Source organism: Anguilla rostrata, chromosome 8, assembly GCF_018555375.3.
Source record: "Anguilla rostrata isolate EN2019 chromosome 8, ASM1855537v3, whole genome shotgun sequence".
NCBI classification, from domain to species: Eukaryota; Metazoa; Chordata; class Actinopteri; order Anguilliformes; family Anguillidae; genus Anguilla; species Anguilla rostrata.
Genome location: NC_057940.1, coordinates 22,978,000 through 22,990,981, shown reverse-complemented (window position 1 = coordinate 22,990,981; position 12,982 = coordinate 22,978,000). Strand labels below are relative to the sequence as shown.

The 12,982-nt window shown below is 37.1% G+C and overlaps 1 protein-coding gene across 1 annotated transcript in view; it reads right to left on the bottom strand.

Moving 5' to 3' along the window:
• klhl14 (kelch-like family member 14) overlaps positions 1-11,831 on the bottom strand; it is a 46,690-nt gene extending 34,859 nt beyond the window's left edge. Inside the window, exons 1-2 of the mRNA XM_064347081.1 lie at positions 11,449-11,831; positions 9,580-10,478 (exon numbers count right to left, since the gene is read on the bottom strand). Of these exons, the coding sequence (XP_064203151.1) occupies positions 9,580-10,454 (875 nt within the window). The 5' untranslated portion in view covers positions 10,455-10,478; positions 11,449-11,831. The remainder of the gene's footprint in view (positions 1-9,579; positions 10,479-11,448) is intronic.
• Positions 11,832-12,982: the final 1,151 nt, after the last annotated feature.

Below are 12,982 nucleotides of genomic sequence, written 5' to 3'. Positions count from 1 at the left end.
GGTAATAGTGAGGAACATTTAAACATTTGATGCATTTTGGATTTGCCCTTTCGCATTTGGCACGCAAGTTCCTGTGCATGCGCCATTATATTTGAATATTTGCCAAGAACCACCGGAAAATAGCATATAGAGGAGAGATTTCAGAATGCAAACACACTGAATCAATATTACAACAAATTTAGTGCAAAAATGCCAGTGTAAAAATGCATTGCATATGGCATTTTTTAATTTAAAATTTTTTTATTTGAAATCTCTGAGTGAAAATCTTAATGTCTATATAGATAATGATGGTTAAGTCATGTTAGTTAAAATCATATTCATTTTTATGGAAGCAGTTCCAGTCTAAAGTGGAAACCAACTCGGTATGTTTTGGTTTTGTTACATGGAAAATATTTCGCCTGAAGGTGGAGATTGCAACTGGTGGGATTTTATAATTATTTGTCTATAAAATATCTCCCAGTCGTAAGAAGCAGAAATAAACTAGTTTTTTATACGAGATATTCAAAAGCTGAGTTAGTTTACCTCCGAACATGTTCTTATAAGGACTCTTTGGAAGGACCATAAAACAGTGAATCTTTTGATAATAATATCATAGTGATTAGCCCTGCTTCCAACAACATAAGCCAAATTTAATATGTAAATTTGTCAGGTTTCAGATAAGACAGTCCCTGTCTGACCCTTCCATACATCATCCAATCAGAGCCATCTTTGCCTTCTCGCTCTCAACCATTCTTATCCAGAATGAATTACTCAGCTTTTTTTACATGGCATTTATATTGCATCCATTTATACAGTTCGATATATACTGAAGCAATACAGGTTAAGTACCATGCTCAAGGGTACAACGGCAGTGTCCTACTCAAATCGGACCTGTGACCTTAGGTTACAAAACCAATTCCTACCCAGTACACTACACTGCCACCCACTTTCTTTACTTAGGGCCTTGAGTTGTTTTAACATTAGCCAGTAAAGATCTTTCGTGCTGGACATTCCTGGGTTGGCATCTGCTGTTGCCATCTGAGGAATCTGAACCTTGCATCTGGGCCTTGTGCTTCTTGGTGTCTGGTGTGTGCAGGGTCTGCCATTTTTATCCTAAAGACCTATGAAAGAGCTTGTTGGAATGCAGATGGCTTTTATGATTGATTTTGAGACTTGGTGACCCCAAGATGCAGAAAACTCTGCAGTTCTTGAACTGTAATCCTTGGGTTCTTCTTTGCCTTCGTCACCATTTTTCTCATTGTGTTGGGACAAAATGCACTTGTATCAACTTCCTGGCAAATGTGCAACTATTCACATTGTTTGAATTTAAAAAAAAATATTTTCATAACAGTGCTTGGAAAGAAGTTCAGCCATTTTATGATATATTGTTTTCTTTCACACCCATAATGCCCTTTTTCGTAAAGATATTTAAATTGAAATGGCACCACTATTGTAATTGGAGACAAATATTTGGGTAAAGTAATTCATTGAAACTGCACAATAACACTGGACAGTATTGCACATCAACTTAAAAAAAAACTATGATAATAATAATGCCTATCTTAGAGGTCCTCTATTGTTATTGGCCAAAAAACATTTCGGGTATATTGGTAAAGCATGTTGTGTTGCCAGATAAAGTACTGTGAATCCTGAGTATTGCTATCTGCTGTTATAATTTTATTTTTTGTTTTGCAGTTACTCCATCTGATACTCAATATGCCAGTGCTAATAGCTCCACGGCTAATGAGGCATTTCAAAGTATATATTGCATCCATTAATACAAATAAATAGCTATTCTTTTTTATTTTTTGGACATATTTTCTCAGCCAGTTATAAAATTTCTACTGTCATTTTCAATCATTAATCTCAATGATATAACCAGTCAAATTTAAGAGAGTCAACATCCAGAGGTATCAGACATGCCCCCTGCTCAACTTACACAATGTATTCTGGAGAAAGTTTCTTCCCTTTGACTAGGGCAGCATCTTGATTTCATAAAACAATTCCATCCTGCTCATATTGCATACCTTAGTTTGTTACTCACTGATAGAAATGTTAATAGTTTAGTATTTTTATTCAACGTTTTGATGATTATAATCACGGTAAAAAAGATGTAGGAGGAGATAAAGACCATTGGCCAAGTCATGGAGACCTTGGAGATCTGGTCAACAGGGTATCTTGGAGCAGGCTAAATGTACATTGTAGAACATCTGTGCCAGAGTCACCAAAACTTTGTTGATCCCTGTGTAAAATTAGGAAATACAATGTGCAGAAAGAGGATTGAAGGTGCTGTAATAAAATGTGTTTCCTTAGTTCCAGTTAAACAGATGAGTCCACTTTGTAAAAGGGTGGAATCGTTTACATTTTTATAATAGTAAAATTGAGAGATAAATTATACAAAGGTGCAGTGGAGAAACACAGCATTTTTGGATGCAAGTTATGCCCAGATGATGGCACAAAAAAGTATTAGTAACACTTATTTCCAATGTAGTCCTCAGTGTCAAGACAAAAACATCAAATGGCATACAGCAGACAATAAAACAATCAAATTTAATCATTTTAAATATTTCCAGTAAGAAGCACATCCTCAGAAAATACTGAAAATAAAGAAACCCTCAAAAATACTATACCCGATATCAAAATCCATCAAACAACAAATAATAATGTCCACAGCCTTTACATGAGCAGGTGCTCAGGCCATAGACCACAAGAACAGCAGTCAGGACAAGAAAATACTGAAAATGCTGTTTCTAAGCTGCTGGGATACACAGATTCTGTAATCTATGCTTTGTGCCAAACAATATAAACTCCCAAATGTAAAGAAAGCTGGTTATCAACCAAATAGCTTTTATTTGTCTTTAATATCACCTGGGTTTCTCTTCGACACAAGTAAAACTGAGTCATCAGCATAGAGAAGTTTGCACTTCAGTACAGCTGCCATATCATTTTTACCAGAAATAAGAGATGACCCAGTATAGACCCATGAGGCACTCAATAGTTTATCACTGTAGCCTCTGATACCACATCGCAGACATTACACATCCATGCTCTGCTAGTCAGGTAGGATTGAAATCAGCTTACTGCTACCTCATTAAGGCTCCTTCATTTAAGTTTCATTAGAAAAATGTGATCAAGTGTTATGGTCCCATAATAATAATAATATTAATAATAAATGTAGCTGCAAACAGCCTTGTCGGGGCCAACCACAAAGGGTGGGCCACAAACCTTTGAACCTTTCTGAGATTTCTGACTGTGAAACTGTGACCCTAACTGTGCAACAATTTAGTTGCGTTCATACCACAGGTGTATTGCTGGAATGCACTGCATGCTGCAATAGGTGAGGGAAACATGCAGAGTGTGCAAGGCCCAGTCCTGTGTCCAGCCTGGCACATGCACACACATGGTGCTTATGGTGCTGGAGTACCAGCCCATTTGCCCCTCTTGAGCAAAATACCCCTTTGAGTTGTAGCATATGATGCATGCTTTCCATGGAAATGAAACTGTCTCCAAGTCAACCAGCTTACAGTTAGCTGCTGGGAAATGTGTGTATAAGTGTTTTATGAAAATTCATAGCCTAATGAATATAGAAATATCAAGATTGATCTTTTGATGTAATCCAGGGGTTAGGGACGTTTTTTTAACCTCAAATAAAGAATGAAACAATTTGCAAGGCCACTGTACTGGCAGAAAACATAATAAAACAAAATATCAAGACTCAGGAACTGCACACTGCAGTGTGTAGGGGTCTTCACTATATAATTTTTTTTTTTTTGTTACTGAAAAAATTACACATATGCATTGCAGAAGGGTCAGGTATACAATGGAAATGTAAAATGTAAAAGAAAGGACCCATTAATTGTACTGTTATATGGATGTACAATACCCACATTGTGTTATCACATAGAAATTCTAAACTAACTTTTAACCTATCCATACATTTTTTTACACTAAATTTTTAACTTTTATAATATAAATATAGCGAGTCATTTAAATATAGAGAAGAGAACAGTGACACTTAATGGTATATTACAAAAACTAATAAAATTAAAAGAATTACGATGATTATCCATATACTGAACAAATATTTTGTAGAAATCAAAACACTGTATGAGTCAGGGCTGCTGAGTAGCTCGCTAGGTAAAAGTTACCACCACAGTCTCGGGTCGAATCCTACTTTTGTCACTGCTGACTGTGGCCGACAGCCCCACAGCACATAAATGGCTTCATGTCACTCAACGGAGGGAAACAGTCGGTAGGGATATAGCATTGTCTGTGCTCCTGTTGGCTGTCCGCGTACCCGTGGCTAGCTACCTGCGCATACGTATGAATTTGTCTCCTCCACCCCAACTCTGTGCTTGCAGCTGCAGTGTGAAAAGACGCAGCTGGCTGGCAGGTTTGTGTTTTGGAGGAGAACCGTGGATTGTCTTCACTCTCCCAAGCCAGCAGCTGACTCCGTATATGAGCAAGCCTATATGCAGTTCATAAATTGGGAATTCCAAATTTGGGTGGGATTGGAGATGCCAGATTTTTTTAAATACTAGTAAAAAATAATTTTTTGAATTAAAAAAAATTATTTTAATGCAACTTATCTATGCTATTACTCGATTTAGCAATAGCAAAGTTCAGAACCATATTGCTGAACTTTGCTTAGGAATATTATGTTAAAAGTTTCTCTTGGAAAACGCACCCCCCACAAAAAAAAACAAAAAACATAAGCAATTGTCCAATGTCAAAAATGACTTTGTAGAGTAAATAACTGCAAGGTAATGAATTCATGGAGTTAAGAAAGCCTAAACATATATGAAACAATTGAGATGCTAAAATGTGATGTTAAAGCTTAAAAATCCCAAAATGGTAAAAAATAAATACTTTTTAAAGCAGCAGATAGAATTACAGGGTAATCTGTCTCAATACAGAATTATAAACAATAAAAAGTAAATTAATTTTTGTCAAATAATATTTTATTTGTTATTCTATCTTTTACGTTGTATATAGACCTACATTTTGCAACCATGAAATCTCAGTTGTTCAATAAATTTAAATAAATATGGAAACATTAACCCTCTTACATCCATTGAATAACACACCTGAAGCAACTGTTTTATGCAGTAAATTATTTCACACTAAATGTGTGCTATACAACATACAATACCACAAATGTCTACATAGTGAGTTGGTTGAATGGTGAAGTACTGAACAATCAATTAAGAAGACACTGCACATAGCCTACAATAAGGATGGTTGCTGTGAACGTTGAAAAGGTTTGTATAAACAAAATAGGTGGAGCTTTCTGCTGTAATAAAATTAAAAAATAGTTTACCTTTTGAAGAAGCGAAGGAGGGTTATTCATAATTTGGCATAGAAAAAACAAAATGACAGCAGAAACCAAACCAGCCGAGAAGATTAACTTCATCTCTAGAGCCAAACACTGAAAGTATGTGAAAAATGCACTCCATGAGTACTGTAGGTATGTTAGTCATAAACAAAATTAAATGGGGGAACTATGTATAAAAAACCACAAAAAGTGAGCTTGTATCACAGTCCAAATAATTACAGACTGCACATACACACACTCATTGGCCACTTTATTATGTACACCTATCTAGTACCAGGTAGGACCACTTTTGCCTCCAGAGCAGTCTACCTTCTTTGTGGCATAGATTCAACTAGGTGCTGAAAACATTCTTGATGCAATTGCATTGCACAGTTCCTGCAGATTTTTTGGTCACATATTCATACTGCGAACCTCCCATTGCATCTCATCCCAAAGGTGCTCTAATGGATTGAGATCTAGAGACTGTGCAGGCCATGGAGTAAACTGAAGTCACTGTCAAGTTAGTGGAACCAGCATGAGACAAGTGCTTTGTGGCATGACTTTATCCTGCTGGAAGTATCCATTTGAAAAAGGGTAGACTGTGGCCATAAAGGGATGCACATGGTCAGCAATAATGTGTAGGTATGCTGTGGCATTCAAGTGATATTAAGGGACCTAATGTGTGCCAAAAAAGCATTCCCCACACCACTACACAACCACGAACAGCCTACACCACTGACACAAGGCAGGATGGATCCATAGATTCATGCTGTTCATACTGAAAAATGAAGTCAAAATACACACATTCTAATTTTGAATAATTTTTGGAATGGTTACTTGCTTTGTGCTAGCCTTAAGGCTTTCGTGCTGTTGCTGCACATAGCTTTATAAGTCAATAACCAGTAAGCAAAAAAGCTATAACCCCAATTTCTTATATATATATTTTTTAAATCAAATCTTTTATTTTGGAAAGATGCAATCTAATAAGATGCAGCATGATAATAACTTGTCTGTAGTTATCAACTGCTTGCAAAAACTTCATTCTTACATTCTCAAAAATACATTGCAAAATAATAATAAAAATTATTACAAACTGTAGCCTAAGATACATCATAAATGTATGTAAATTAATGTAGCCAATATGAGTCAATTACAAAGAAACTGAAAGCTTGATCAAGAAAAACAGCAGGATACAGGACAAACTGCGAGGTCAAAGCAAGTATAGAGATGGTCCTTACAGTCTCATAAACTAAACTGAAAGAGATGCAGTAGTCTGTAGACATGCAGGCGGCTCCGAATTATCTTGGACTGCATCTAGCACTGGTAAAGAGTAAATTAACCTGAATCTGACATAATGAATTAAAATGCATGTTTCATTGTACAAAAGAAGGTAATATTGTTTTCATTTTGTTATGCTGCTACAGTACCTCATAAAGTTACTCCCAAAATTTTTCCCATTTTTGGAGGCTGCACTCTCCTCGTAGTCACTCTCAAACCAGCTCATCTTGGGGTTTTTCTTTCTGAAGAGGTGTGGTCATTTTTTATCATTGATATATGAGCACAATGCACTGTTGTATGACAACTGTATACAAAATTATGACTATAAAAATAATTCAAAGGTTATTGTTGCTGTGGTGTTTTTTATCATGATGATTATCAAGATCGTTTTATCACTCAGCTCTATGCTATGAAGTTGTTGTTTTTTTAGCTCTTAATCCTGGGGTTCTTGTTAAAATAAATGAAATTACCACAAACCTCATTTTGCCAAGTTCAAACTTGGCTGCAGTGGCCTGATCTTTCAGCAAAATAAAGATCCAAGGAATACTTCAAAATCAACCAAGTAATTGTTAAAATTTGCAGTATTCATCTTTATTGGGGTTATGAATAATTTTGGAGGGCTAAACAAAACAAAACCATGATGGCTTTTATGTACCTACTATTATGTTTTCACCTTGTGGACAAGCTTCTCATGAGATCAGCAAAACAAAAGGTTATGATTCCTCTTAAACTATGCATCGATATTTGTGATGGTTTGGTTATCCGCTTGTACTTGCAAGATATTGTTTGCAAATACATTTCAAAAATGAGAGAAAAATAAAACATTGTAGTAGTATGGTGCTCCCACACTATGCTGGTCCCTGTTATACCACCACTCTTATCTCACCTTTAATTCTTCCAGCGCAAACATCCTCCCTTAGGAAACCATTGTATTTCTACCCCGCTATATTTCTGCCCACCATCTGTCAGCTCTCTGAGCTGATAAAATACTTAGAAATGCATTATTTAAAACCTCATTATACTCCAAGTGTAAAGGGAAAACAACAATAAGGTAAATGGATGGATCCCAAATACTCACATCTAACACTAGCAGAAAACAAATAAATAAGAATTTTTGCATCTAACAATACCAAAAGTTGTCAACAACAGATTATATGTATGACAGATAAGTCATTTAAGTTTGAAGATCCTGATTAAAGGAAGCAGGGTTCCAAAAAGCCTTGTTCATATGGTCCTCATTTTTCACAAAGAAATCCTCCATTTACTTGCTTAATTTTAAAAGAAAAGGCTAGTGAATTTGGCTCTCGGCTTGTGAATAAATGAGAAACCCTCCTCTAACAGACTCTACTGGTAAATCTACTGGTACTGTCTACTGTCAATATACTGGTAAAGTCACATAGGCATTTTTTTTTGGAAAAAATATTACAATTACAGTAATTGTTTTTAAATATATAATGGACTATACTTTTTGGAAATAATAACTTTTCCCTCACCCTATACCACAACGAATGTTCGGACAGCCCAAAGGTGTTCGGACAGCCCAAAGGACAGCAAGTTTCTATCCCTGAATTTAGAAACTAGTAAAAACTGGCGTAATATCATATGAAAATCTCTAAACTTTGGCAATTGATATGGCCTATACATTCTGTTCAATTGTTAAGTTTTGTTGCACAGGATTCATTCAAAAATGTAATGTCTATTTAGGCTACCAACTTTCTCACTGGGTGCCTTTTGAAGTTTTTCACCTGTTACCAAGTGAATATGGATGAATTATCTGATTACCTAATCATGGACACTTTTTTCCAGGTGTTAACCTATGCAGTGAAAATGCCATCCCTGTACATACCGTGGCATGACATCAGTCACCAAGTGTTTCATGGGTAAGTGTATGCATTGAATCTTTACTGACCTTTAGAAATTATTGTCCATTTTTAAGAAAAAATGGTTAATTGCCTTCTGCATACTGCTTGAAACGCATTAATTAAATTTTTAGCAAGACCATTTCTCTTAGTGTTACACAGAACTATTTTGAAGACACTTCTACATTTCAATATTGTGTCCTATATTTGTGATCATATTAAGAAAGCTTAGGTTGATTGGCCTGCCTTCTTCTAAAAAGTGCTTTAATTTTGCTGAGGGCTACACAAAATCCTACCCCTGAACATGCCAATATCTCTAAAATGGTTTGCAAATGTGTTGGTAATGCTGTAACTGTTAAATACACATATTTATGCTGTATTCACTTCTGACAATATGAACACAGAATATACCATAATTATTACTGGATTGCATCCATTATATCCCTTATAGTGATTTGTGGAAGATTAAGTAAAACAATATTGTTTTTTTCTTTTTATTCTTACATTCCACTATCAGCCTGTCTATGTGTAAGAATGAAATGTAATACTATTTTAATGCTTCACTCAAAGTGAAAGCCAAAATGCCATGAGGTGAGACCAAATGTTCCACTTCACTTCACTGTCATCTTGAAACATATATGCTGTAGCCTCTATAGGATTAACACCCATGGAAAATGCATTGAACTCCTAAATGCACACACAGCGCATTAATCTTTATTCTTATCGTGTATTATTTCCGCTATCTTATTTATTTATTTATTATTGTTATTATGACCTGTTTTTATTAATGTCATGCATTTTCATACAGTTAAACTTTAAAAGGAATTTAAACTTTCATCTAAGCAGAAGACTAGATATATCAAACATTTTGTACAACATAATTAAATCAATCTCAGTCTAGATATGAAAGTGTAGTACATCTACATCACCAAATAAAAAAGCAAATAAAGGTGACAAACAGTAAAAAAAAAAATTAAAAAAAAACAACTCAATATTGGTAAGTCTTTTCGTACATGTACACATCTCTGATTGGTTCAGTATAACACAATATCCGATATACTGTGTTGTAATTACAATTTATGCGTATTTATAAATTCCACAACCACAGAACACAATAAAGCTTAATAATAATAATCACAAAATCCTCACCTGCTGGCCACGCTCTGCCGGCAGTGTTGTCTGAAGGGCATCAGGTGGTAGTTCATGGCATCCAAAAGCAACTTCTGGCACACAGGGTCACTCCTCATGAAGTCAACTGACTGTACCCTCTCCACCAGCTCTGGGGCAGGTATAAGCGCAAAACGCAGCCTCTTCATCAGGTCCGGGGCATAATGCATCCGAGTTTCCCTGTCATGCTCCAGCCAAAGTACCGACATCTGGAAGAGTGCCAACTCCGATTCCACCGGGGGTGGCAGCGCGTCCAACATGGCGCACATCTCTTCAAAGTTCAGCAGCAGAACGTCCTCCACCAGATATTTGTTAGCTAGCTTCTTGGTTTCGTCTAATCCGTGCAGCGCTGCGATCTTGCAAATTTGTTTGTAGTTCTGCACGGAGATCTGGTCGTTAAGGAACTGAACGCTGAGCTTGGTGATCTGAGGAATGTTGAGGATCTTACTTACAGAGAGAACCTCTTCCACAGTGTCGAGGGAGAGGGTCACGTTGGCGGTGTATAAGTACTCAAGCACTAGCCTCAGTCCAATGGAGGAGCAGCCCTGAAGCACCAGGTTATTAATGGATCTGGGGCTTGCCAAAAGCTTCTCATCAGGAGATGAGGCAGGGGTACCGCTGCTTCCTTGGTCCTTGCTAGAAATCCCCTCATTGTTTAGTGGATGACTGGAGAAGAGAGATCTAAAGTACTGAGAGCAGGAGGCCAGCACTGCTTTGTGGCAGTGGAACTGCTGCCCCTGGGCAGTCAGCGTCACATCGCAGAAGAGCTGCTTCCTCCACAGGAGGTTAAGTCCGTGCAGCAGAGTATCACTGTGAGTTGGGTCAAAGGTGGATGTTCTATCACCCGATCTGGACATGACTTCCTTAGCAGTTAACACCACCTATAAATTAAACACGACACTGTTTTATTTCCGTAATTTCCCGTCCATTTATATGGTCAGGAAAGAGTGTTTTGCTAAAACGTTTATTCGCCATGTATTATAAAACCGCTATATAATATTCAATTCAGAATGTTGCCAAGCCATTGCTTTTGTGTCGATACTTTCATTTTACCTCATTCATAGCTATTAGGTCTAATTAACATGTATTCTGTTCAAATAAGCTTCAAGTGTCTTCCGGGTTTGGCATCAATTCAGCACTCTACCTATATTTACTGCTGTTAACTCCACTTGTAGTTGTCAAAGAACATAAAATAAACGATTATTTATGCCTTCTCTCATGGCCTTTTTTTTAGTTTAACGTCCTCAAATACCGAACCGTCCTGTCGTCTTTCAAACAGGACCATTTTAAATGGACGCTGCGGCTTGAAAAGACACTGGCAAAATAAACTAGTACAGGAGATACTGCAGCACCTTCCTTGGCTACGCATTTTAAGTTGCTGGCAAAAGAAAAAAGCCAATCCCGTACGGGTACAGCGAAGCTATTTGGTATTAAAGTAGCTTAATATATTTCAAGATAACCATGCTGCACCCACACAATAAAGGCGTTTGCATATCCCCACACATACAAAGCAGCTGTACAAAAGCAATTCGTTTATCCCTCCGTAAATCATTAATGCTGAGCGATTGCGACTCCCTTGTTCCGGAGTTAGGGTTACTCGGATCTAGCCCTGGAGAATCTAGAGCACTATTAAATATATAATTCAGAAATTAACAAAAAATAAACACATTCGGTTATACATCTTCACCATAAGCAATGACCCTATATATCTGGAGCATGAGGATATGTTTCTGGGTTTAAATCTGACACGAGCTACCATCTGGTTTCCCTGTCGGTATCTTCTCCAAAGGCGCCTGTCACCACTAAACATTGTGAGTAGCTAGCTATAGCTAGAACACAAGCCAAACTTACCTGACTTAAGAGCTTGACAAAAGTAAGCTTCGGGTCCTCAAGATTCTGACTTCACTTCCCTTTGTTCTTTCTTTTTAATTAATCCTCTCCTTTTTAAAGGCTATAGTCGATCCCTCAAATTTATCATAGATTTGAACTCATGTAGACAGTATTTTGCATTTTATTTGTTGTCGTTGATCATTTGTTCTCTTGAATTAGCAAGAAGTGTGTGAGTGTGTGAGAGGGAGCTGTGCTTTCTGCAAGAGAAGAAGAAGAAGAAATATACGTGTGACAAATTATGCTACCAAGAAACAACACATCATTATCCTTGGGCCTGGGGCTCAGTGAGTCGTAACGAGAGTAATAGGAAATCCACGGTTGGGGAGAGAAACGGTCGTGCATGGCCAGTGGAGAGAGACCGTGCAGGGGGATGGATGCTGGAGAGACTCGCAAAATTATGGCTCAAGGCTATTGTAAAAACTGTCGAGCGTAAATGACTGCGATTTCAAACATCTTTGGAAGAAAGAAAAGAGAGAGGGGGAGGGAAGCGAGTCTCTCTCGCTCTTATAGAGGGAACCGTCAAGTTTTAGTGCGCATTGCTAATTAGTCAATTTCTCTCTGCCTTCACAGCCCGGCGACTTTGCTGCTGAGCTGAAACTGCTAATTTCTAGGACCAGCCTTTTTTTGGCTGTGAACTGGATGGATGAATGGCTTGTCTCGCACAGATGACAAAAAAACCCCTGCCTTAATCTCCATCGCCAAAATAACCCTCATCTCTTTCTGCTACCCCTGCCTCTAGTTTTTTGTAATAAGATGCTCCATGCAATCTGCTAACTTTAGTGTCGCACCTGCATCAGACGCAATACAACTGGAAAAATACAATTTTTCTTGGGATTTATCTTTGCCCTTAATGTAAATATGCCTCTTTTAAATGTACGCACTCCAATATTATTTTAAAGATGCAGAATGAAAAGGCTAAACATATTATATAATATTGTTACCTATGACACTGTATAACCATTTTAATATATTTAATAAAATGCATGTAATTAGACCTAATAGGTAATTTTTTCTATGAATCTATCCCGCCTCATTCGGAAACAGCCAATATTCTACTGAATGTAGAATCTTGGGAATTCTTGTACTCTATATACGTGAGTTGAAAGGGTATGTTGCACACATATCTTGTGTTTTCAGTGCATACATCCTGCATCCAACTGCTTTTTAAAACACAACACTCCAGTTCACGTACCAAGGCCTGAGCCACCATGAGACTAAGTCAAGGAAATTTACATGAGTGTAAAGTAAAATATTAAATTGTGAAGTATTCTAGCACGCTTAGAAATGACTAATTTTTGTATCTAAACTGATTTGCATGGTCGGCCTTGAGGTACTATATGGATAATCTAGTTACTGAACACACAGTCTTTGGCATTCTTTTCACATGGGGCCATTGAAAAAATACTCCATTAGATGCAGTTCAGAATGTCCTTAATTTTCTAAAGGCACATCATACTGCCCTACATTAAAACCCCTTTCACCCTTAAGCATAAAT